The 27,162-nt window shown below is 41.0% G+C and overlaps 1 protein-coding gene across 6 annotated transcripts in view; it reads right to left on the bottom strand.

Annotated features, from left to right (window-relative positions):
* Nucleotides 1-27,162, bottom strand: part of MYO3A (myosin IIIA) — a 126,860-nt gene that overhangs the window by 98,104 nt on the left and 1,594 nt on the right. For 4 of the 6 annotated variants that reach the window (XM_055806054.1, XM_055806055.1, XM_055806056.1 and 1 more), the window contains exons 1-3: nucleotides 24,956-25,096; nucleotides 15,836-16,018; nucleotides 11,535-11,669 (exon numbers count right to left, since the gene is read on the bottom strand). In XM_055806054.1, the coding sequence (XP_055662029.1) occupies nucleotides 11,535-11,669; nucleotides 15,836-16,003 (303 nt within the window). In that variant the 5' untranslated portion in view covers nucleotides 16,004-16,018; nucleotides 24,956-25,096. Of the gene's footprint in view, nucleotides 1-11,534; nucleotides 11,670-15,835; nucleotides 16,019-24,955; nucleotides 25,097-25,425; nucleotides 25,488-27,162 lie in introns of those variants that run through there. The other 2 variants (XM_027781756.2, XM_027781755.2) reach the window with 2 other exon arrangements.

Here is a 27,162-nt window from a genome sequence, read left to right as displayed (position 1 = left end):
AAAACTTAGTGCAATTCATCATTATACACAAGAAGCAGTGGTAAAAATAGCATTTACAGCGCAAAACCGTTCACTTGGCTAGGGAGAAAAAGTAGGGCCTAAGTTTGGGATCAACAATGTCAACAGAAGTATTTCTCTTGACTGCTGCAAACTTAGCTGAGGTGCTGGAAAACACGCAGAATCTTGTAAGCAAACAGGGCAGCCTGTGGTAACAGCGAGCCCTTCACAGCGTTTATTGCCTGCTCACAACCATGTTGGTTTTGTTGACTCCACCAATTAAGAAATATTTCAAAGCACCTTCCTCTTTTATAGAATCATTTCTATATGATTTGGGGCTCAGACAGTAGTTCTGAGTACTATCATGTCCACACTACGCATAATTCATTTTATGTCTGTGCTCCTACATGAAGACAATATAATTCACTGTGATTTAAGTTACTGCAATAGAAATCTTCCCTACTGAGTTTGAAAGCACGGTTGGGGAAGCACAGATCCAAACAATGGGGTTCTCTAAAGGCCCCTTTTACAGGAGTGAAGCTGAAACACACAGCCAAAAAGCAGCTCCACTTGTCACAGGAGTGTGCAGGACAGGTCAGCTTCACTGCTCACAGAGCTGCCTGTCTCTCTCTGGTGACTATAAAAGGAGCTATGGCATCTCTGTAACCGTCATGGGACCCTATCACAGCAAGAACATCCTGAAGGACATTCCACGACATTCTTAAAGATAATTTTGGAAGAACCAAAAGGATGCTAAACTCAAAAGACTTTTTTTTTTTCTTCCAATAAACTAGTGGAATGATTAATTCAGAAAGACTAGACCAGAGAGAACTGAAATTAAAGTGCCCCGTAAACCAATCTCTCCCTGCTCACTGCATCTGTGCAAGGTAGTTCCTTGATTCCAGGGTTTGGTTTTAGCAAAGTCAGCAGCTTTCTGAACTGCAACACACTGACCTCTTTTCTGGAGCCCAGGAAACTTTTGTTTTTGTTATTGCTGACATTTGGCTGGCTGCTTTCTGCATGTCTCGGCTTCTTGTTCCTTGCTAAGTACTCTTCTCCCATAGCCTGCAGCCTCCAGCCCTCTCTGCCCAACAAAGAAGGATGAGGAGACAGCTCTCCCTACAGACAAGTCCATTTGCTCCAGTCACCCTCTTTAAAAAGGGACCCAACATGAAAACTGAGAACAAACACAGCACAATTATGTTGTCTATCACACCTGAACTTAAGCATTTAACTCTCAGATGTCTGAAGTAAAAAGAGACAAGCCTCAGCCTAAGCATTCTTACAATGATTGATGCCACCCCACAATAAAGCTAAAGGAGGTTTGGTAATCTGGGATTTAACTAAAAGCTATGCAAATGTGGGGTTTGGTTTTGGTGTTTTATTTTGGTGTTTTGTTTTTTTTTTTTTAAGTAACCTCACATCTTTAGTAAAGATGTGATCAAAAATAAAACATACAGAAAGCAAAGGATGTTAAATATTAGAATGTAAGAGGCATAGTATCCACATGTTATTTAATTACACAGTAGAGTGGTAAAACTCTGGGGTTTTTTTTCTTGGCTTTGCTTTACTTCATGGTGCCAAAATTGTTAGAGGTTATTCCGAACCAGCTTTTTTTATGTGCAGTATTCTCTGGGAAGGTGGGGCCATAACATATGCTCACCAGTTGTTTCAAAGATGCGGACTGTGCAAACCACAATGTAATACGAAATACTCATCAAGCAGAGAAATTACGAGTATTTACTAAAAGTTTGAAGCATCAAATGATAGCCACACATCTTTGATCTTGAGAAAACAGGATATAATTCAAGAGTGAAAAACTACTATAATTAGGAAGCAAAGAGGGGCACACTAGAAATGGAGAAATCAAGGCTGATTCTGGCATGTAATGGATCAAAATATTCAGTGTTAGTCTGGATGGAGCACTCATAACCAGACATTACTGAAAAATGACCCATGTTGAGAAATATGAAAAAGTAATTTTCAATTGTTTCATTTTTCTTCTATATATGTCATTTCGAAATACCTGATAATACTCAGACAAATGACAATTCCCTTCCCCCAGCCCCAGCTCCATAAAACCCAAATGGACTAGTTATTTTCCACTATGCTAGTTTCCTGAAAGATTATTGTTTTACAGTAAATCTCCCATATAAAAAAAAAGGTGCATATCTGCTTTCTTATTATAACTCTTATCATATATTCTTTTATACAGAACAACTTCCATCCAAAGCTTTTTTAAACCCCACAAATTTGCCTTTATACCCTTAGATGGAAATGTATCCTGCTGTATCTAACAAAAGCATACTGTAAACATGCCAAAGGAAAATCCTAAATAAATTATTCATCTGTACATACCACAAGATCCTCTATTTTACGGAAAAGAGAAGTAACTGAGATAGCGATGTCTCTAGTTTATCTCAGGTAGGCTCACCTCTTTGAAAGCCAGAATGAGACTGCTGGGTCCTGCTTCTAGGCATTCCCACAGATTCCTGTGGGACTCACTTCAGCCAGTGCTTGTAACTCAGAGAGGCCTCAGAGAAAAATGTATGTCATTGAATTTGGATTTTCCCGCTCTTGCCAAAACTATCACAGCATAAGAACAACTCCAGTTCCCATACTCCTACTTATTTCTTACAATTTTATTACTTTTTAAAGACAAAAAACTTCATTCGAATAGAGTCCAACAATTGAAGTCCCAACAGCCTCAATGACAGAAAATTGCCTGCTAAACTTCAGATACGCTAGTCTAAGTCACTCCCACCATGCAATGTCCCAACGAGATCGCATGATCAGCTTCTCCCCAGGCTCTGAGCCTTCCTGCAGGCTGCAGATTTTTACAGCCAAATGCCTTTCCACATCAAAAACAAGCATTTAGCTGCTCTGCAACACTGACAGCAACTCCTCTCTCCCTCTTCCATGCACCAACAGATGCCATAGTGACAACACTGTTATCTGAGAAAGGAAAGGGGTCAAGCTAATGGAGACAAACATGCTTTTCTGCTGGCCATCAGAAGTCTTACATGGCACTGGAAAACTCAGCAAGAGACAAGGACAGACCCACCCGCCTTGCTCTGAGCTTTTCTTTTCCGTGCCCAGCCTGCTTTGGCAGAAACAGCACTCCAAAGTGGTAGTCTGTGTCTGGATGCACAAAAGGAGCAGTGTCATGTGAAAAGTCTCATTCTGTTGACCATGCGGGGGTGTTACAGTTGTCCTGATCCTTGAAATCCATATTGTGCTTCTGGCTATTTCAGCCCCCTTTTTTAAAAAGGAAAATACCAATATATATCTTTGGACAGTGGTTGCTTCCCTTTTACAGGAAACTACACTGCAACTTAGAGTTGCACTGTTAGTATCTCAACTCCCTAGCAGAAAAAGAATCTCCATTCCTCAAGGCAACCGGACCTGCTGAGACCGGTATTTCTTTAGATAAATATATTCTGTACAGAAGACATTACATAACAAAGGATTTATTTTTAATTTTTGTTGTTTAAAGAAGAAGGATGCACTCCAGTGAGTTTCACCATATATTAGAATTACATGTGATGTCGAATAGGCAACATGATCAGAAACTTCCATGTATACTAGGTCAGTGAAGGATCCAAGATTATTAGCCACTCAAGACTTGGGCATTAATTATACTCATTTTTCTCTACCTGACACATATGTAAATTGTGCTGTCACTTTTCATTTATGAGTCTGTGAGGAAAACGTATACATATTTCATGAATTGTAGGGCTCTCTTTACGACCAGTTAGCATTTGCGAACATCTGGAAGCATCTGATTTGCTAAACTTCTCTCTTCAAACAGAAGATACAGCACAGCAAATGCACTCCAGGCCAGACACAGCAGCGCAGCTGTGTTTGTTGTTCAGCATTATTCATTCTACCCAGGAGTTACTGTAACACCTTCTTCTCTGGGCCTTATGAGCAATTATCCCTAACTGGCCACCTCTGACCACGCCATTCTTCCCGTGAACCCTTGTGTTGGCTGCCCCTTCCCAATCACATCAAACATGAACTAGTTGCTTCTACTGTCAAAACCCACAGCTGTCCTAGTACCTTTCCTTAGGCAGCAACAGATCTTCTCCTACCCCTGATCAGCTCACAGTGCTGGCATCCATCACTGGGTAACTCTAGGCACAACATGTTTTCCTTTCTGCTCTGAAGGAGCAAACCACAGCACTATCTTCCTTCAAATCCTCCTTAGTAACTCTCCTGTGCTACAACGCTGACAAATGCTTGCAACTGCTTGAGGTCACAACTGACTTCTGTTATCCCCTTGGTCCTCCATTTGAAAATCTGTTCTGTTTGGCTTAAAGCTTTGATGTAACTCTCTCCTATGAAGGCTCACTTTTAGAACTGGAAAGGAGTGAGTAACTGATACTCCACACATTGTGCCGGGCTTTCCATCTCCGTGCAAATTCAAGAATGGTAATTCTAAATGATCTGCACAAAATCAGAATAGAGCGTATCAGGGGATCTCAGCTTGTTATACATTCATTTTATATAAGTGACTCACCAGACAATTGCAATTGCCCTTGTAATTGGTATCTGAGTGGGAACTACACTGGTTTGCTCTCTGTGCTCATCACACAGCAACAGCCTCCATTAGACAGGTTCTCTCTCAGTTCTTTATCCTGTTACAAACCATTTTGGCTAGGTGTGCAAGCTTTTCCAGGTCAGGCAAGCCAACAGATGTAATCTAGTAGCAATGGACTGTCATTACCCTGGTACAGCAGGTTGGCAGTTTGGTATACTGGCACTTCATACCTTTTTTTTTTTTTTTCTGTACGGAGCTACCTATACATTACAGTGTCCTCACTGATTAAATGGAATCCACGCTATAGGTTTGTACTTAATCTGTGCTTGCCAAAAGACTACCAGGTGAACTGATGCACTACAATTCTCTGTGTTGTAGTTTAATTCAGACTCCTGAGAGCTTCTGTTCACTGGGTTTAATGATACAGCTCTTTCTGAAAAAAAGTGACAAAAATAGAAGAGTGCCAAGGATTTAAAAAACACAATTTAGATATTTGTACATTTAAATTTTTTCCTCTTCTTGTTAACTTCAGAAGATTGAAGTAGCAAATTTGAATCACTTCAGTCAAATTTTATATTAGCAAACAGCTGCCAGCTGAATCACAATAAACCTCCACGATAATCTTTCTGCAATTCTTTTGAGTTATCAGTATCTGGTTAGCAGGTTCAATTAACATCAAGAAACACCCAGAAGATCAAACTCAAAGCATACCGCTTTGCCTGCAACAATGCAGAATGACACAAGTTACTGATTTATTTAATGCAGTTATTTTCCTATGTTAAAAGGTTGAGGGAATGAAAAAGGCTTCAGAGAAGCTGGTTCCAAGCTATTCTACACTCCCATGTGACACATCTGATGAAGATTACACTAGAATAAGAAAAGGTTCTACAAGAGAACAAAGATGAATCAGGTTCATTTCAGCCTGGACTGTGCACAGCCAGCACATGTACAGACTGCACTAGCTACCGGAATACTGTTTGTGAAGGTACTTCTTAACGTGAGAGCTGGTGTCCTGGTTTCAGCTGGGATAGGGTTAATTTTCTTCTTGGTAGCTGGTGCAGTGCTGTGTTTTGGATTTGGTGTGAGAACAACCCTGATACCACACCTATGTTTTTGGGTGTTGCTGGGTGATGTTTATAGCAAGTCAAGGACTTTTCAGTTCCTTGGGCCCTGCCAGTGAGAGGGCTGGAGAGGCACGGGAATCTGGGAGGGGACACAGCCAGGGCAGGTGAGCCAAAGTAGCCAAAGGGATATTCCATACCATATGATGTCATCCTGAGTATATAAACTGGGTGAGGAAGAAGGAAAGGGGGGGACATCTGGCATTATGGCTTTTGTCTTCGCGAACCGTTACATGTGACAGAGCCCGGCTTTCCTAGAGGTGGCTGAACACCTGCCTGCCCATGGGAAGCAGTGAATGAATTCCTTGTTTTGCTTTGCTTTACCTATTAAACTGTCTTTATCTCAACCAACGACCTGTCTGATTTTTACTCTTCTGATCACCTCCCCCATCCCACTGTGGGGGGAGTGAGCGAGCGGCTGCGTGGGGCTTAGTTGCCAGCTGGGGTTAAACCACGACAGCACTTTTTGGCACCAAACGTGGGGCTCAAAGGGTTCAAGATAACGACAGATTTTATTAGAACATGCTAGTTCTAATTTATAGCTCTTATTGGTGTTTAGCTATTAATTGGCAAGTTTCTGTGCTTGCCATGGGGCTTGCTTGCCTTACTGTACATTAGAGTCTAGTGCTTGTTAGTGGCTGCTTTTTGCTTTCGGTGCCTACCGTACTGCTTATCATACTGTGCTGTGCCCAGGCACATTTTGATAACAGCAATGGTGAATTGCTAAAAAAAATATTTAGATTTGGAAATGTTTTCATAATGTCAGAATGAATAACGTTACAAAGACATTATATTCTACTATGTGCAATATTATATATAGAAATAAGTATATTGATGGAACAAAAATTAAACCTGCATGCTCTAAGAGGTGACTGTACAGCATGGCAGTGTCATCATCAGGATTAGTGTGTCCATAAACAGATACTAAACAGAATAGTCTGGGACATCCTTAATACAACAATCATGGTTGCTGGAGAGCATGAGGGAAATGGACTGCAAAAATTGGACAGACTCCTAAACAGCATCTTCTAGTGCCACCACAGGAGACAGAATGCTGCACTACATGGAGCACTGGTCCAGCTCAACAAGGCACTGCAAATGTTCGAAATGTTCACCTACACATTAGAACAAAAAAACCTAAAAAACCTGCTTTGTCAGTCTTCTTGACATTCAGCACAAAGGAGTGTATTTCTATAATTTCTTGGCATTTCACCTCTCTAGAAATGAAAGGTTTCTGCAAAATGCTTTAATACTATGAAACTGTATTTTGAGTGGGAAGTCACTCCATCCAAACTTTTCCCCCTATCAAGCTAAGTTTTAACTCATTAAAGGAATTTTTTTTTTTTACTATAAAAATAATTCACGTACCCACTATTTCCTATAAAAATACACAGAGAATGATAAAACACACTTATGTGACTCACAAACCCAAATCCATCTCAAACATGGCATGTATAACTATGTGTCTTTTGAAAATGGACTGAGATGCTTAAAGTTCTACCTTATCTGTGTAGGAAATGAACTACAGAAATATGTTGCATGATGATTCTTGGCCTCTGGCTTATGGTAGCAAGTAAAAGCTGTGTGACACCTACCATTTACCTTGCTGTGGTATTTTCAGCCTTCATTCAGTCTTAACTAAGTTGTTCTTTGCACCAGATCTCAGGCAAGGGCTGTGCCACTTGTTGACCCTACCTGCCCTTGACCTACCTGCTCACCTGCAGGGCCTGATATGATTTACCTCTCTGCTCCATCTTCCATCAGCTTATTTCCAACTACCTCAGATCTATTCCCTTCTGAACTAACATCCAGAGCTGAAAGAAATGGACTATAGCATGCTCTGCCTTAGCAGTGTCACCATGCTGACGTCTGCTAACATGAAACTGCTAAGCTGATTCATCCCAAGTATAAAACTCAAGTGTTTTCAACACAGACTCAATAGGCCAGTTTCTTTCTGCCTCCATCTCTGGACACATGTGACAAAGCTTAATACACCTGACAAGAATCCTCCTTCCAGCAATATTCTTTATCACAACCGTGATTAGAACAGTATCCACACAGGAGCAGATGTTCAGCCTGTCTGAGTACAGCCTACAGAGAGAAGGGCATTTCTGAACTGAGAGTCAAGAGTACTGTTATTCCATACAGATGTATTCCTGTTTCATTTTCATTCCCGTAGGTGGTTTCCTTAAAAATGCTGAACCAAGAAAGTTAGGTTGCTTTATTACCAAAAAATGCTAGCGATGCTAAGAGCCCTCGTATTACTAGTTTTCCTCTACTTTTTAATTGTTAAAATTTACATTCTATACTAGTCTCAAATTTAGGTCCTCGTGTTAAGATGAACACAACACAGTAACTTTACACTTCTATAAATACTGTACTAGTGTCACATGCAGAACTAGTGTTACACAAAAAGGTTGTTTATTTTTCCGAGTAAGCATTACGCACATTTTTAACGGATTAGATCTACATTGAAAGGTTAAATCAAAGTAAGAAGTTGACTACATCTCTCTTGAAAATTTATTATATAAAAAAAGTATTTGTTTTTTTAAAAGAAAAAAATAATGAACAATAGTTCCTATTCTCTCAGAAACATATTTCCAGCTCACAGCACTGCAACTTCAAAATGCTTTACAAGATCAGTTAGGTAACATGCACATTAGCACAGAGACAGAGAAATACAACAGAGAAAATGAAATCCGAACATTGAGGAATTTTACTTCAAAATGAAAAAAAAACTTTCTATGAAGACACATGCTATTAGGCACTTAAGTGAGGAGATTCAGAAGAAATGTCATGTTTACCCAGGACTATTCTGTAACGGTTTATTTCCGTTATTCTGAAGCAACTAGTTTTGGCTTTTACAGACATGGAACCTGTCAGATGACCCACAGCAACAGGTCAGCTCCAAATTCAATTTAGTTGTAGGTAAATACTTCTTGATAGCCATCCGGTTTAATGATTTCTAGTCAGAGGACAATACCTTCAACATGGATCATGAACATCTAGAGCCTCATTATTGACATACACCTTACAGCAAGTAGTAAATGAAATGCTAATTTCAGTTAAAAATGGAATGACCAACTATCTTATCCTAGAATTTGAGAGTAGCTTCAACAGGTACCAAGTCACATAAGAATAGATTCATTTTGGAAAACAGATGGAAGGTGAAGTGGAATATTTCACACCAAGACTGCAATAATCTCATCATAAACCCATCCAAGGTCTTTTCCAGTATTCAGAACGGGTGGTAAGTTATGCGGTCTGACAATTTTATGATAATTCAAGTATTCAGGACTAAAATCTGTCAAGAACCTTTTACAGTAGTGTAGTCTTTTTAGCTACTTGGTTAGTTTTAGCATCAAAATTATATCTCAGCCACTTACCTGAACCTAGTTCAAATCTGATTAGCCTCTTTTCCCCAAAACACAAACATGATCAAGTGCAATACAAAACAGCTACTGAAAGAAAACTATGGGATACATCAAAAATCATCACACTGTATATACTAACAAAGGTGTAAGAATTGAACAATATGGTTCATATAACCAATGCAGATGACAAAATTAGGAGAAAAGAAACCTGGCAACAATCTTTCTTTCCAGACTGGTTTGCTGTTGATATACTGCATGGGACATGTCTTAAAGAGCTGAGGATTTTTTTCTTCTAGGAAAAAAAATATTTAATAACATCTACATATATTGATTCAAACACTCCAGAGAGTAACTTTGTCAGAAAACTTCAGTGGTGGCTCTAAGCCCATTGCTGAGTTTTGCCATCTATCACAAGCCATTCCTAGTGGAATTTGAGAAACTTTCCCTTCAAAACCTCCTGCCCACAGATCCCATCACAGAACACAAAAGTAGAGTAAAGCAGTAAGTTCTGCCTTCAATGCCCCATGGCTCCTGTGAGCTCTTCCTAGTAGCTGCAGCTTTGCAGGAATCCAGAACACTACAGTACACAATAGCCTACATTTGATTCTCTACTTTTCCTCCTTAACATCATTTTGGATTCAGATACTGCAGAAGCTGCTTCGTATTATGCAAACTTCAGTGGTCTACCCTGTTCATTCTTCCCATCTTTGGGAACTTATCTATAGGCTAGGTGCTGACTGCAAAAGGTCCATCTTTCATTTCAGAGGATTACACAGAAATTGCAGGGATTAGTTGATAACTGTTTTGTGAGAAGGAGATGAGAAAGATCTCCTCCTTAGTATCAAACTCTGCAAATCTAAATTTCAAGACTGGACTCCCCTCTTCAGGGAATGCAACAGTCCTGAAGTCAAAACGCTCTTTTATGACAAGATAAATAAAAAGCCTAAAACCCAAAGCAATGGAAACAGAGGTCTCTGTAAGCTAAAGACTCATCACCACCTTCATGAAGTTAAGACACAAATATATTGTTAAAAAAAGAAACCACACGACAACCAACCACAAAACAGAAGGAAGATGATGAAGATATCTTCATTCTTATAAACTGTAGGACACCTAAACAGCTACTGTGGAACACCCCCCCCAACAGTAAAGCTGCATACAAGTTGAAAGGAAGGTGATACTTCAACAGAGGAACCTGTTCCACAAGTTTTCTTTCTCAGATACTTTTATTATAAGGAAAGCTTTACCAAACTCACCATTGGAGTTTATTTTTCTTATGTGTATCTATGCATACACACTCCAATCCACTGCATTCATGGATCTACATGTGCAGTGACAGAAAGCATCCAAGACACACACTCCATACTAGCACTTGCACACATACAGCTTGATATGCAAAGAGTAAATATAAAACTTGTATTCCAGATGTAGGCTTGTATTTTTCACTTTAGAAAACAAATCTATGTGAAATATAAAAATTAAAATATAAACATTTGACTGTTTTCCTCATTGTCTGTTCCATCCTGGCTGTTTGGCACCCACCCTTTAGAGGCCAGAAGTTTCACAGATGGAGTTTTAAATGCCCAGCAGACACAACAGAAGCTATATTTTCAAATATGCTCACTGCACAAAGAGCTGACATCTTTTGATGTCAGTCTAACCTAATAATTTATCATGGAATTCCAATGCAAAATATTCTTAAAAACATCTTCCCAATGCAAGTCAGAAGAATGTGGAAAAGCTTTTAGAATTTAAGCATTTTTAGAGCTTATTTCCAGGATTAACATTGTATCATTGAGATATTTGGCATGAGATTTGTGTTCACTTAGCTAAAAAATCATAAAATACAACCAATGCTTCAATCTCAACCTTATCAAACACTGATCAAACATCAGCAAGAGCCCTGCAATCAAGCTCTTTACTCTTAGATTAGTCAAAACTGAAGACTGAAACACATGAATTACAGGCCTCACCTTGCTCTGACTCTGAGGAAATTCTGCTGCTTTCAACAGTATTTGAGCAGTAGCCTATTTTTATTGGCTTATTTATCTATTTATGCATTTACTTGCACAAAAAAAAGCAATTCAATTAATTTCTATAATTTCATTTAGAAAAAAAAAAAAATCATCACAGTGATTTCTTTAACTGTTATGTCATATCTTAGTCATATTTAAAGAAATGCTACCAAAGGAAGATTCCCATAACAAGCTTATCAGCAGAGAAAGATTTTAGGTCACAAATCCCATTAAGTCAGTCCTATTAGAATTTATATCTTAATTCTGAAGGCATAGCTCTATCAGTATAATATCAAAATAAGAATGCTGAACTCACGAGCAGACCATTAATTCAGAACGCTGAGAAGACTAAGCAACAGCATTTATCAGTTCACATACAACCACTCTAAAAAAAACATCAAATTACTTGCATCTCATTCACTGAGTTAATTCTCAACACAGCAATGCCAACTGGAAGAAAAGTCTATTTTTCTGAATTACTTACCTCAAGAACTAGCCAAAGCTGGTCTCCGTTTTTCACATCTTTCTTATAGTACATGCCGTAGAATTTGACTACATTAGGATGATCAGAGAGTGCTTTCAAAATGTTATACTCTGCTTCAATTTCTTCATCAATATCCTAGTGTCACAAATGAGGAATACATAGCGGTTAATAAATAAATAGTGATAACCATTTAAAAAACCCAACACACAGCATTTTCTGGCTATTCAAATGTCGTTTGAAAAAAGAAAAAGAAAAAAACCAGAACACGAATGTACCATCTGCAGGGTTACAAAACTTGATTCTCATTACTCAATACAAAAGTCATCTGTTTTTTACTTGGTCTTCACCAGTTTCAGCTGATGAACACAAGGGGTATGACAGAGTAGCCCTGAGGAGAATGGGGAAGAAGCATTTCAAGGCAAAGCCAGTGCAATCCAGAAGTGGGTAGGTATGCAGATGCCTCGGGATGTCACATGTTACTTCTCTAATCTCAAGGGTATCCCCAGCTAGAGATGGTGCAGCTGGAATTACCTCTCTACCCCTCTGTGCACAAACGAGTACAACTGCAACCACATCTTACTCATTTATCATCTTACTTTCTAGAATCATTTGGATTTTTTTCTCATTTTCTATCATAGAAATTGGTGACATCCATGATCTCTCTGGCTTCTCCTACCGAGCTATGAGTTATGGCTTTTTGTCAGTCTTTCATTACAGACTTTGGGTTTCCTACACAGCGAGGGAAATCCATTTGGAGGTGAGAAGGCAAATTTTGCCAACACATGTACCAGGAGCCATGCAAACCCTTTCAGATCAAACATGGATGGTAGCAACAGTGGGCACTCAATGACTCGGGTAACCCTTTCCACATATGCATGGTATTGCTCACTGAGGGACTCCATCAAACTGCGTTTCAGTCATGCTGAGAAAATATTCAATCCATCCTGACCACATGTTAACATATTTGTTTCCAGATTTAAACATTTTTAATACAATTTGCTATTTACACGCACCCAAAAAGAAATAGAAATGAAAAATTAATTCTAGAGGAAGGCTACCTATGAAGTCTGCTATCCATATGAATGCATTTCTTATCAGTGAAAAGCACCTACTCTGTGCTGAAAACCTGTCTCACCACTGCAAACAGAAGTGACCCTGGCAGAGAAAAGGGATGCTTTGTATTCCCAATGAATGTCACTCCTCATTTTGTTCACCAGTCATCTATCTGCCCCTAAGAGGCCTTTGCTTACTTGTTTCTTATACAGGTATCTCCAACACTAAATCATGTTCCCCATATTAGCCTTTTGTCTTGAGGTCAGCCTGACTGGTGTCAAAGAACTCTGCCTGTCAGGAACTGGGCCATCAAACTCTCATACTGAGATTACAAGAATAAGTCTTCTCACAAGGAAGGGCTTTAGAGACTTTTTAATTGAAGTAGGCAAAAAATAGTAGAAGTTTTCCTCCTCTTTCAAAAAAATGAGGAAGTCACTTTAAGTTAATTTTCCCATAAGCACAATGCAGAATACAGCCAATAAACAAAGAGATGCAAAGAAGGAAGAAAGAACCAATGTACTGAGGGTGGCAGAGGAAGGAAAGGGAAAGAGTGGAAGATAAGAAGTGATGAAGAGAGAAAATGCATCTGGCAAAAACAAAGGACAGATCAAAAGGGGAAAAAACCAAAACAAACAAAAACCCAACCAAACCCCAGAGAGTTGAAAGCCAAAAAACTATACACAAAATGTACAATAGCGCTGACTGCCTTGGGGAAACTGGAAGAGAATTAGCCCACTGTCCTGCTGTGATTTAATAGAGGCTTCCATCTCCTGAGGGGTACTCAGATTTTATGAGATTTTTACTATTTAAGGAGAAATGAAAAGAGAGAGAATGAAATGAATAGAATATTCATTCTGTGTATACTAAAAAAAAATAAATTATATTCCTCTGTATTTTATAAAAGAAGAAAACTTGAAATATTTGTTTGAATTTAACATATTTATCTGCATAACAGTACCTCTTCTAGAAATGGTAGAGGGAATATTTTCATGTGAACTTAGACACAAGATAACTTGGCTAAGAACCCTAAATTACAATGGTATTTACTTACAGCCCTGAGGACAAGACTGAGCACATTCTCAGTTCCAGCTTCATATATTCTCATCTCAACACCTTCACTTTCCTGTTGCAGTTTCAAAAAGCTGAGCTGTTATTCAACACAAAGAATCTAAGAGCTCTAAAGGATTAAACACGAAATGCTTATTTCAGTCTCACACCACCCATGATTATGTAGTTTCCCAGTTAAATCAAGTGATATAAACCCACATTTTTCTGCTTCTTTTTTCAGTCCACCTCTCAGGTGGCACAATTCTGAGACCATCTTCAAAGAAAAAAAAAAGTAAAATAAAGAAGAAAACACAGTATCTTTTTCTTCATTGCAATGGCTCCCTCTGCAGCCATCAATAATACTTTCAGTTTAAACAAAAAGAACTCGTTTATTGCTTTCACCCTATTTCTAATAGAGGGTTGCCATTTTAACAGTAACATGAAGGCACAGCAGCTACTCCAGACGTCCTGTAAATAGCAGGGGGAAAAGAACAGTATTCTTAGAAAAAAAAGAAGAATATAATTAGTTAAAAAGATTTAAGTCTTGGAGTGTGATGTTGACTGTATAACTTCCATTTTTTCATTAAAATAATTTATCTGTTTTCATCAGTTATACCTTTTCCCTTCTTCAGTTTCTTATGTTGCATCTTTATCCATAGTATTTCTTCTGTCTTTACATTCTACTCCCTTATCTCCTACTTGAAACTATTTCTCTTTCCTCTAGCATCAGCTTTAGTACCTCTTCTTTCTTCCTGTCATCACCCTTTTACCTCTTCCTACAACTTCCAAAGTGTACACAACGTTAAAAGTTTCCCTGATGCCTTCAATAATCCCTGCCATAGTCAGCTGCCACTTAAGAATCATTCCCGAACACTTGTGAAACAGATGAAAGCAGAAGCTTTTCCTGCCACACAGGCATTTAGATATACACCAACTGCAAGGAAGTCCTGCCTATTCATTGTAAGCACAAGAACCTTGTTTACAGAAAGCAGCAGAGTCAAAAACAGAGTTTCCAATGCATTTGAATTCATCAAGATCCTTATCAGTTGGCTGCAAATCATGTTTATTTTAAGAGAGGTACTGAGATGAGCCTCCTTTTGTTGCTTTGAAAGAATGCTGAAATAAAAAGCAGATCAGCAAGAAACACAGCAAAGGTAATGCAAAAAATATTTTCACAAACACATTTCATGGATTTACAGACCATGGAATCATAATTTGAGACTAGGTGATACACAGGGGTATACAGAGCCCTGCGTGGCTGTGCAGCTCCAGACCTGCAACGTTTCACACAGCACAGCATTCCCTTCCATTCCTGCCCAGAGGTCTGGGAATGGAAGCATGTGCCTCACAATCCTATACCGGGAGTGAAAAAAGATGAGCTCAAAGGAGCTACCTGAAACAAGAAGAGCTCCTTGTCCACGTTTTGTGGGTTACTGTTCTCAAGAAAAATCCCAAGCCACAGGCAGCACCACTGAAGTCAGCGGGGTAGCCTTTACAAACCAGACTAATGTTCCTCCTTACTCTCTGACCATTAATCTGCCACCCAACAAATGTCAGTTAGAGAACAAAAGCATACTCTACAACATAATAATTCCACCTCCCAGACACCTGGTGCTTTGTGTGTAGGAGCTATTGCCTTTGCATTTTCCATTTGAAAAGATGGATTCCTCTGTGATATCTATGTATTTTGGCACATTCTGAAAACACAGAACCAACAATAACAATAAAGTGTGCTATTTTATTTTTAAAGTATCATTCATAGCATGTAACTCAGCTAAAAGCATGTACTCAAAATAGATGCTTGAAGGTACATCTAAAGTACTTACAAGTATATAACTTTCTTACTGGCTATTACATTAAAAAAGAAAAGGAAAAGAACAACAGTAAAAATAGAAGCTAAGACTCCTGGTACTGAAAAGGAAAATAATCAGCTCTGCTTCTGAAAGTACGAGATAAACAAGGGGTAACTAGAAGTAAAAGTAACAAAGTTGAGGTATACTTCTGACTTCTACCATATGCAACCACTTTCAAGATCCCTCACAGTATGAAAAATGCATTGATAGCTAGCCTGATACTTAGCAGGTTGAAGCAGCTTATTTCACTATCACTTCTAATGCTCTACCAAGATTAAAAGAAAAGAAATACTACATAAATTCACTTACAATTAAATAAGCATAAACAAAGTAATTTAAGTAGCTTACGTGAACAGGATCCAAAATTTTGACTGCTGCTTTGCTGCCATTTTTCTTATTTAACACCTTGAACACTTTTCCATATGTTCCTTTCCCAATAGTCTCAATTATTTCCCAGGTATCTGAAGGATCAGGAAAGCTATCAAATATTATTGTTTTCCCAGTCAACGGAAGCATCTCAAATGATGGCTCCTAGAAAAAAAGAGATTTCAACCTTTACTCAACAAGTGGCTAACAGCAATTGGTTTCCTACAAACACAAGAGAGACACACATAGCAGTCTCAAGCACTAGAAATGTTCTTGCATGTAGTGTGCATGCACTGAAAGCATAATGAACAAGAAATCCTCCACTTAATACAGGTATGTGCAGCCAACACAGTATCAAATGAAAGGAAATCCAAATAATAATTTGACCTAATTTCAGGCTTGAGTGAAATCAGTAGAAACTTTCCCATGCACTCCAATGAAACTATAATGTCACTCAGATTTTTTGAGGGGCAGGGGAATGGGAGTAAAGTTCATAAAATCCAAAAGAATTTGGCTCCATTACCAAGAATCAAGCAAGAAAGGAAAAAAAAATATATATCCTCAAAACAAGACACGTTAAATAGCAGCATTAAGCTCATTCAAACTTTTGGAGCAAGTGGTCAATTTTATAATCCTACTTTTACCATTTGGTCTTTTATACAGATTTTGTAAGGCCAAGCACATCAAAGTGGCAGATCTTTTCACAGCATCACGGTCTGCTGATGACCAAGCATTCAGAGTCATGGAAAACGTGTTTACTGATGTACATTCATTAACAACTGCTTTACATATTGTAAAGGAAACACCTTTTACAATGACGGAATTGTATCCATCGCTGACCAGGTTACACCTATGCCCTGGTTAATGCTGGATACAATTCACTTATAGATACACGCCTTCGTAGTGACTAACTATCCAGCAGCTACAGTGGTGAAAAGAAACCACACACAGACAACAAAACAGAAACCCCACCTTTACCCATTGTTAAAAACAGCCAAAACCACTGTAGAAATGTGTTAAGTAATACATTCTCATATTCTTAATTGTAGAGCCAAGACTGAAAAAGAGAAGGGGCTGGGAAGAGGATAGACTTAAGCCCTTACCAAGTAAGCAAGCTGTAAGTAAGTGAGCCAGCAACTGAGTGCTTGAGGCCTTCCTGAGCACAATATGTAGTAAATGAGACAGGTTTGGAGAGTAATTTTCACACACCCTTTAAAAAAAAATTTATATTATACTTTATCAACAGACTACAGCATAATTATTCTTGGATTTTTTTTATGCCAACAGCACAAATCTACACACATAAAAGCATTTTATGTGATATTACTCCAGTGACAGAAATTGCACCGTGATACCTTACTGCTTTTTTAATAATGAAGAGAATGGCTTCAATTTCAGTTTCATCCATGCCATACTAGCCATACTTTCTTTATTCATCTCTTATTCGTATAACCATGCATATCCCACTAGACATGGAGCACATACACGATCCAGAAGCAAGTGAAATGGACTGCTATACAAACATATGTTGTACCAGCTCCTTCAATTATCTGACACGACTACTGGCACACGATGTGTATTCAGACTAATTTTCTACTGGATAATACAAGCTTGCCTGGGGAACACAGTGCTGAGGATTCTTCCCATCATTCTGCTCGTGGTTGATTAGCTCACTGAGGAGTGAGAACACAGGGGTTTTTTCTCTCTCCCCCCAAGGCCTTTTTTTAAAAAAAAAAAATATATATAAATTACTATTACCAACTTCTATACCTGCTCATGCAGCCAAGTGGTGAAATACCCTAACACCAGGAAACCTGCAATCTGCAGCAGTCTGTTGTGTACTGAGGATTGCAACTAGTACTGGCCCAACACCTTGATCTCGAGGTCTCTGGGAACAAAATGACCCAATTTTACCTGCTACAATGAAATCTCCCTTAAAACAAGCCCAGGTTAAGGTCAAAGAAAAGACAGAGGATCAAGATCCAAAGACATGTAGCTGTAATATGTAACTCCTCAAATTTCCATTCTACATTTAACATTTGCTTTTTCCTTCTGTCCAGCCCTCTCCCTGGGATTCATGTAGACACAACTCAGCCAGGACAGAGCAAGCAGTCTCTTCCTAAGGTATCACCTTTCCACCTTATGCCTAGTATTTATCCATAGCTTGGTAGCTTCACCACTTCCAGGCAAGGCCATTTCTTCCTCAGAAAATGAACACGAGCGAGTTACAACCTTTTCTTTTTTCACTTTCTTTTTCTTCTGCCTATAATATAGTGCTCAAATACAATTGTTCTGTGGTGGTTTTTTAGTCACTGTATATATACATATACAATTTTTTTGTAATTAGCTCATAATTGGGACTATCCAAAATAATAACCAAACTGGGGATGATAAAATGATTAGGATTAATAATCCCAAACCCCTGCTTTGAGGGATTCAACAACGATGGAATTTAAAAATTTCTTTATCTGAGCTTTAGTTTTTAGAATTGAGGTTAACCATTTGCTTAAAGTTTTACTGGATACTCAATGCATAACCAGTGATTTACTGGGAGAAAACAAAGTAGAGAGCGATCAATGGATGCCTTCGTAAGAACAGATGTCCAAATCATACTGGATCTGTCTGTGTACAAATTATTTTCTACAGAATATGTAGTTTTCCATCAGAATCTAGGGCCTGCTGTGTCCCACATTACAAGAATACAAGCAACAGCCTGGGACCCAGGCAGCTTACAGCAGGAGATATTCAGAAGTTAAAGAAAGGAAGACTCATTTCCTCCCCTTCAAAGAGCACTTAAGATGCAGGAATGCAAAGACCAGCTTCACATGTTTAGCCCGTGCCACAGCCAAGCAGGGAACTGATAACCTTGACTCTTCAAACATACCCTTAAGCAAAGGCCCACACCTCCATGCACAGGTTTTACAGCAAGTAGAACACCGTAAGAACACGCACATCAAAACCTGCAGATTCAGACAGCTCCCCAGGCTTCTTTAACTTTCTAAACATTAACAGAACACAGCTGAAATTCATTGACTCCCAGTATCAATTGCTTATTTGTCTCTGGAGACTGGTACAAGGAGAACTGTTAAAAGGGCTGTGGAAACATGACCCTGCAGGTACTATTTGGCTACCAGAAAAGAGAGAGGCACTGTCATATACATGCATTTTCCTCTGCAAATCACATCAGTTGCACATCATCTTGTCTTAAGAAAAGTCACCACAAACTTAACAATAATGCATACAATAGCTGTTGCATTCAGTTCAATAATTTGAGTGCTATTCCAGAATGAATTATTCACCCTAATCCTTTGTCTTTTGATTTACAGCTTCAAAATCATAACTTGAATGAGCTGTATTGAACATCATATTTTCTCATTTCCAGTATGTTTAAGAACAAGCCCCTGCAGATAAATTGTTTAGCTTCTACTTCTATTATTAAAAATATTAAATAGAATGATTTCAAGTGTTCTGTTCTGGGTGATGAATAATGTTTTATTACATCTCAGTGAAGTTGAGAAAGCTGATAATGATTTAACCTCATATTTCAGCAATAAACTGGGCTGTCTGTGGAATAAGTCTGGATGCCCAAACAACTGGGTAATTTATCATATCCCTCACCATTAAAAATTTACTTCAAAAAAACAACTTACAACTTAGTCCAGACTTCTGAGCTAGGAACGTACCCTTGAACCTCTATAAAAACCCTTTAAAATACTTCTAGTGTGCTCACTAGAACTCACACCAGCTCACGCAAATTCTGTTCAGATTTTGGCTAACACTGCTCCTGCTAAGGCGTGATGTACGCTGGGAGCAGCGTCTTTAGGTCAAAGTAAAAGCAACTCGTTGGCAGGACAGGCAGCCAGAAAGAGCTAAAGCACTATTACCACCTGCAAGCTGCTGACTCCTGCAGCCTCTATCTTTTGTCTGGAAGTTTCCTCAGAATCTGCTAATTTAGGGAAATGGTATAGGCCAATTCTCCAAGCTGGAAGGTGTAAACATCAGCTTACCCAAAAAGCTTCTGAAGCAAATTCAGACACAGCTGGGCTGCTCTTTGGTGTGATACAGGGGACGCCTGCATGTTGATGGAGGAGGAAGGACTAAGCACCCTCACTCTTTGGGAGTTATGGGTCATAAGTTATCAACCCTTTCAACTTGAATGGTGAATAAGTGAATTCACGTGACAGACCAGTCTGGGCAAAAGGGGATTGAGCTCCTGTTTGTTGTATTTGTTTGCTGTATTTCTTAAAGAGCTCAGGAAATAAAGCGCAGAGCATCTTGTCCTGTAAACCAGAGAGATCCCAATGGCCACAATGATTAAATTCAGGGTATGTGGGGCAGAAAAAAATAGTTTTGGAGTCCCAAGACAACAAGCCAATGTGGTTGGGTTTTTTGGTTGTTTTGTAGGTTTTATTCCTCTAAGAGGGGGATCTAGTGTCAGTTATAAGAACAAACTGGGTGAGAATTCTTATGAGCCTGCCCTATGTGACTTTTTGCTTCCTATGTCACATTAAACATATACACCCTATGCAGCAGACCTCAAGTTGCATACTGGAGATACCCAGAAAGAGCATCATAGAATCATTCAGGATGGAAAAACCCTTTAAGATCACCAAGTCTGACCATTAACTAGTACTGCCAAGTCCGCCACTAAACCATGTCCCTAAGACACCCTGTTCAGCATCAATGCTGGTAGATCACTGCATTCTCCATCATTTTCAGTACCTGGCTCACTTGGAGACAGAAGGGGAAAGGGCAGCCTACTGAAGAACACCATATATCTCCTGTGGACTACCTGATTGCTGCAAAGGTAACTCAGTGAAGCACTTTTCCACACCCGAAACTTAAGACACATACCAACTGCACAGTCAAAGGCTTTATGGTCAAGGCCACAGAGCATTACAAACAATAGTCAAGTGGAAACAAGCAACAGGCTGGGTTGCAAGTATAAAGGAACCTGAATATCTCATGGACCATTACATGTAAAACCAATAATTATTATTACTGTTTCATGCTACCTACATTTGCAACTTCTTTCTAAACTTTTCCATGCAATAGTTTCTGAGTGGACCACCATCTCACTTGGATGAAAGCATATTCATTTCCTCTATAAGGAGCTGATAAAACAAGAGAGGCACCTTGCCTCATGTCTTTCATCCTTCTCCGTAAAGGAGCCTACATGATTAGCAAAGCAGATACCTGTTCATACATGCCTAAAATGAATCCAGTATCTTGTCTCCTGGCTACCAAAATCTGCTGGTCTTGAAAGTCAGAACCAGGACCTCATTGGTTCCGTTCAAAACACACCTACTGTGGTCATCTTTGAACTCTTCTATCATCTGTCCATACCACTCTCTCCTTCCCATTGCAAACACTAACCAGACAGCTTCTGCACATATACTGCCCTGTAATTTGCCAGACATCTTCACATGTGTCACAGGAAGTGGATGTCAGGAGCCAGCAACACTAGCTTACATTGTCTATTGGGTCTGTTACCTCTGAGAAAGTGAAATTTGCACTGCTTCAGATTCTGAAACTTAAACCTCTTGCCTAACGGATGCCAGAAAAATAATCACCCTAAAAAGAAAAAAAAAAAAAAAAAAGAAAAAAGAAATTGCAGGCAACGTTCATATAGATACTGCTGAGGCTTGTTGTATGAAAGAAAAAAATCCTTCTTGCCTCACTTTTTCGCCACCTGATGCCTTTACCCAATATCTAGTTTAGAAGCTCTTTGGTCTGGTACTGATCACAAGGCACAGTGGGGTCTTGAAATACTTAATGCAATAGCACAATAAAAATCCCACAACACATTCCCTCTTATTTCATGACTTTATGCCACACTGACAAGTACTTAATAACAAAGTTAAAGGCTACTGCATGGAATTCTTAAGACAAGCCAAGAGCATGAGGCTACAATATGCCGTTACCATACTACCACGTAGCATATTCTGGATAATGCTCAAATAATTTGATTGTTCAACCATGAATATGGATTGCAGCACAGTTCCTGAGCTAGGATAAATGTAGCTATAATGAGCCATTTATGCAGCATACTATCTCATGCGTCATTCAAAGAATAAGTTTTCCTCTGGAAATTCCACTACCACCCCCACTTAATTCCGGGGGATATTTGGCTTCTGATTTTGATGATGATACAACCTGTATCTGAATGGCAACGATAATCAAATCTAAGCTCAGTGTGAGCAGATTATCTAGTTTGACAATGAGTTAAAAACAAGTGTTTAGAACACAACTGTTTGTTGGATTTTTTTACTTCATTTGTCAAAAGCTGAATACAATTAACATCATAATTTCACTCTAAACCAACAACAAATAATAGTTTTGCATGATTACATTAACTTTTGTACTATCTGTGTGTCTATCTGAATTATCCTCTTTAACTGTATATCAGTTTGCTTACTACTTTCTACTCTACGCAACCCTCAGTGTTCTCCCAGAACTGAACAATTGTCTGTCTCATCTGCAAGAAACTTCCCAGAGAGGAGAAAGAAAAAATCTCTTTAGCCCCAACTATGGTAGATGAAGAATAAAAACCAACAACCTTGTCTAACAGCCAGACCACTTCTTTCACTGTTGTGTGCTTACACAAGTAAGAAAGACAAAGCGCTTACATTCACCTAACTTGATAGGTGTACAATACACCTATTGGAACCTAAGATAGATACTATAATCCCATTTCAGTCAGTCAAAGCAATCCAAAATAGATTTATCTGACCTGGTTAGCATCTACCTTAGCATAAGAAGACTTGCTCTCCAGGCTGTTGTTTATACTGGCCAAGTTTCCATTGACTACAACAGGAACCCAGTCATGCAGCTTCAGGTATAGACATGTTAGGTGAAATGAACCCTATCCTACTTAACTGCTGGAAACAAAGAGTTACAGTTTGACAGCTGACAAAATTAGTATCAGCTCCATGCTACAGCCAGGCAAACTGCAAGCCACCCACATCTCATCACCTGAAAGCTGGCAGGCAACTTGGACATAGTCTGATGACGCACAGAAAAGGCAAGAACCATGCAATGACATTGCTAAGCAAAGCCTGAACCCAATGACCAAACCCTAAATTAATGTAAATGCAGAAATAAGTGGTTACTTTAAAGCATTTGGAGCCAAGGATTGGTGATAAATTTAGCTTAATCACAGATAATGTATTTCCTGGGCACAATTCAAAGCATGTATGTTAATCTTAGGGCTGCTCAAGGAAAAAATTAATCTATTTTTGAGGGCACTTTTTAGTGTTCACTCTCTGAAGAGCTGGGTAAATGCTGCTTTTGTTTCTAAAAACATTTTTCCTCTTTGCTGACTGTTTTCCAGCAACAATTTTCCCAACAAAGCAAGACAGCTTTCAGAGAAACTTGATGCCTCTGGACTCCTTGACCTCTGTAAAACTTCTACATGCAGTAGAGAAACAGTACTGTATGGTATCAGCACCTGATCTCCTATTGATAAATGCATATTGGGTGTCCGCACTGACATTTCATCTGCTGATTATTATTCAGCTAATCCTGACATCTTGACTTGCTGCAGACTGAACTGGCCAGCCCCGCTCGTGGAAGGCTCCAGCTCCTTGCTCTCTGAATGTTCTCAGAGGGCACTGCTGGAAAAGATCTACATCAGTGTTAGGTTCCACCTTGGTTTTCTTCCATTCCCCTCCACGTCCCACAACAGTAAGAGTCCTACTGCATGCTGAGGTTTACAGTTCTCAGGAAACTCCATTGGAGGAGGATTGTTTTTAAGCAACAGTGGCTATAAGCATTCAATCTCATCCCATGCATAGGGGCTACCTACTGGATGACAATCCTGCAGAGCTCAAACATAACATCAGTACAGGATCCCAGTTTTTTGAAGCCAACCTTTAGTGATCAGAAGAGGGTATGAAAAGAACATGGAAACAAAAGTTAAATTATTGTAATGAACTCTGAAAGCTCTGATATTTTCAAAAGAAATGAGACCTAAAAATTTCTGTGGCAATGGCCATCCAACAGAAAATACTTACACAGGGGCATTACAACCATGAAAACATGATTAATAATGGAAGGGGGAATGGTTCATTATCAACTTGTATTTGGACCTCATGCCATCAGAAATAATGAACTGACATTAGCAAACCATGAACTGAATCATATCTAACTCATTTTGCTGCTCCCAGAAAGGGAGGCATTGCAAGTGATGAGAATAATTTTTCAATGACTACACATTAGATCAATGTATTAGCAAAGGCCTCCACTTTCAAAGCTAAATCATCGCTTGATTTTCCTATTTTAACACAGTAAAACTTTATAAGGCCATAAAAATCAATACGGTGCAATCTCACTCACTTGCTGTTTCTCAGAACTTCTAACAGTGGCGAAGTGGCAACTCAAAATTAATTTAGGAGCTATACCAATGGGCTTTGACAGGGCTTGAAATTAAGGCGATATAGTCATTTGATGGCAAGACAAGGCAGGCAGTACAGACGACAGGCAAATCTGCTAGCACTGAACTCCAGCAGGCAAAAAGTGACGGAGTACGAGTGTATTTTGGGATGCTGTGGGCACGGCAAGCGGTGACACGCGCCTCGCCGAGGCCCACGGCTCTCCAGGCCTGCGCGTCCCCCGGGCGGCAGTGCCTGCCCCGCGCTGCCAGCGCCGCTGGTACCACACACGGAGCCGCCCGGGCGCCCCTGCTCAGGGCCCTACACACCTTCCTCACACAGAAACCCAGAGGGGACGGGGAGAGCGGGGAGTACAAACAACCCGGATTCACCCCGGGGCCAGAACCAGAGAGCCCAGCGGCCGGGGCCCGGCCACCCCGCGCCCTCCACACGCCGGCCGGCGCCGGGACCCCCCAGCCCCGCGCAGCGCCGCTCGCAGGCCGCGCACCCCGGCCCCGCCCGCCCACGGGGGCTGCCGGCGACGGGAGGCACCGGCCCGGCCCGCCGCGCCACCCCCGGGGGCCGGGCCGCCCCGCAGCCCCTTGGCGAGGCGTGGCCGCCGGGTAGCGCGGCCCCCTGCGTAGCGCGGTGGCGGCGGAGCTGCCCGTCAGGCACCCGGCCCCGGGACCCCCCCGTCCTGCCCTGCCCTGCCCGCCCGTCCCGGGATTACCCGCAGCGAAACCTCCGGTCCTCGCAGCGCCAGCCCCGCCTGGAGCCGCGCCACCTCCGGCAACCGCGCCTCGGGTGCGCCGCCCTCCTCCTCCTCCTCCTCCGGACGGCCGCGGCCGGCCGCAGTCCCGCCTCGGGGTCAGCGGCGGATGAGCGCTTTGCCCCGCTAATCCCCCGCAAGCGCCGGCAAAGCCGTCAGGGCTCGGCCCGCCCCAGGCAGGGCGCGGCGGGGGGCGCCGGGGCGGCCCGGCCTCCCTCCCGGCGGGGCAACGGGCTGCGGGGGGGGGCAGCCGAGGCACCGGCCCGCGGGCCACCACCAACCTGCGATGCGGGCCGGCTGCGTCTCGAGCGGGGCCGCGCCGCCGCCGCCTGAGCCACCCGACGGCGATCGCGCCGCACCTGCCGCCCGGGGATGGGATCGCGCCGTCGGGGGATCCAGGGGATCCCGCCGCCCGGGGAATCGCGACGAACCTGCCAGCCGGGGATCGCCCGGGGAGCCCGCGGACTCGGCTCACGGGAGCTGTGAATGGCGGCCCCGGGGCTGCCGGCGGCCGTGCACCCTGCCTAAACCTAATGGACTTAACCTGAGCCGCTAAAAATAATTGAGATCTGCTGCGTGCACAGGGCTCACGTTATTACAGCGCAGAGAGACCAATATGCAGCAGCAACGCAACTTAAGCATAATACACAATAGCAGGGTGAAGTTGCAAGACAAAGTACTCAGACATTGGGAAATGGATGAATTCTATCAGTATAGCTCCTAAATGATATGTGAGCCAGGCTTTATTTATGCTTTTTTTGGAGGGCCACAGCCACTGCAAAGAAGCTGAACTTAATCAGCAACAGGGAGCTTGGGCCTCCATTGGAGACTTCTGCTGTTGCGTTGAGTTTGTCTCCTTCCATTTTCCTAGTAACATTTGAATGTTTTATGTTTTCAGACAAGTTTGACAGTAGGGAAGTTGTTTCAGAGCTATACATTTTCTACGTCTTTCACGAAAGCGTAATAGAGACCAGGTAGTTCATGGCCAAGGTAGAGACCAGGATGGCCTTTCCATGGGAATATATCTGTGATGGGAAAGGCGGCTTATCCCATCCCAAGACATCAAAGACATGATGTGGATAAGAAGACTTAGAAAATTCATCACTAGGGGAAAATCAGTAGAGATTTCTATATTCTTAAATGCCAAAGTAAACAGCCACAAGCCAGGTATTTGTAAGCACAAGAGGCCTCCTTAATTCCCTTCCTCAAAGTACTATTTATTTACTGTATAAAAAACGTTAACATATTCAGACTGTGCACAGCATTACGCACATAGGAATTTATGAGGGAAAGTTTAAGATGCCATATAGTCTTTATTAACTCCTTTCATGGCTGGCTGCTCTGTCTCTTTATAGCCACTCCTCCTCCCCTGGATGAGACCCTGTAAAAATACAAATTGAGCTTCCTAGTTTTATTATCCCATTTTATTAATTGGGGTTAGGAGCACTAGCAGAATAGGGCCTCAGTTGCAAAAACATCGGTATTTTTTAGGCCTGAATTGCTATGTGAGCAACATTGTGCAAAGGTTCCCCCTCCATGAGCAAAGCTCTCACTGACTTCAGTTGTGCTTATGAGTGCCCAGCACCTTTAGGCAGTGTGTCTGGATGGATGGCAGGTCACATGCAGAAGCATGATAGTCTAATCCTCTGATCATGCAGAAGCTTGACCAGAGTGCACCGTGAAAAAAGGTTAGAAGCCTTTCTGGGAGCTCAGGTACAAAAATGGGATGGTGGACACCCACACCTCTCTTCCCAAGCAGAGCTGGCACGCATCCCAAGCCTGGAACAAGGAGCTGAGAAAAGCTTAGACACAACCTTAGGAGCCAGAAAAGACAGTAACTTCGGTGATTGGTTCATATACCCCCTTCCACTTCTAGCAGTGCTGTCTTAAAACAAAACCACTGCTGCCCATCTTGTCTGCTTCCCAGTATCTGTGTGCCAAAGTCACTGTCCCTTAGCACTGAAGAACTGAAATTCCCTGTGAGCTCTCCCTTTTCTGTCAAAGGGGCCCTCAAAGGCAAAAATCCATGATGTGACTCAGCTAACTGAATACATTTGGAGTGTTGTACACACTTTTGTCTCCTGCATTAATTAATTATTCAGGTGAACTGGTCTGTGAAATTCCCCCAAACTAGTATCTGCTTCATTTAGATGATCCTGAATGATGTG

Source organism: Falco peregrinus, chromosome 5 (genome assembly GCF_023634155.1).
Source record: "Falco peregrinus isolate bFalPer1 chromosome 5, bFalPer1.pri, whole genome shotgun sequence".
In the NCBI taxonomy this organism is placed as follows: Eukaryota; Metazoa; Chordata; class Aves; order Falconiformes; family Falconidae; genus Falco; species Falco peregrinus.
The sequence above is the reverse complement of the archived record's forward strand: the minus strand, read 5'-3'. Positions and strand labels throughout refer to the sequence as shown.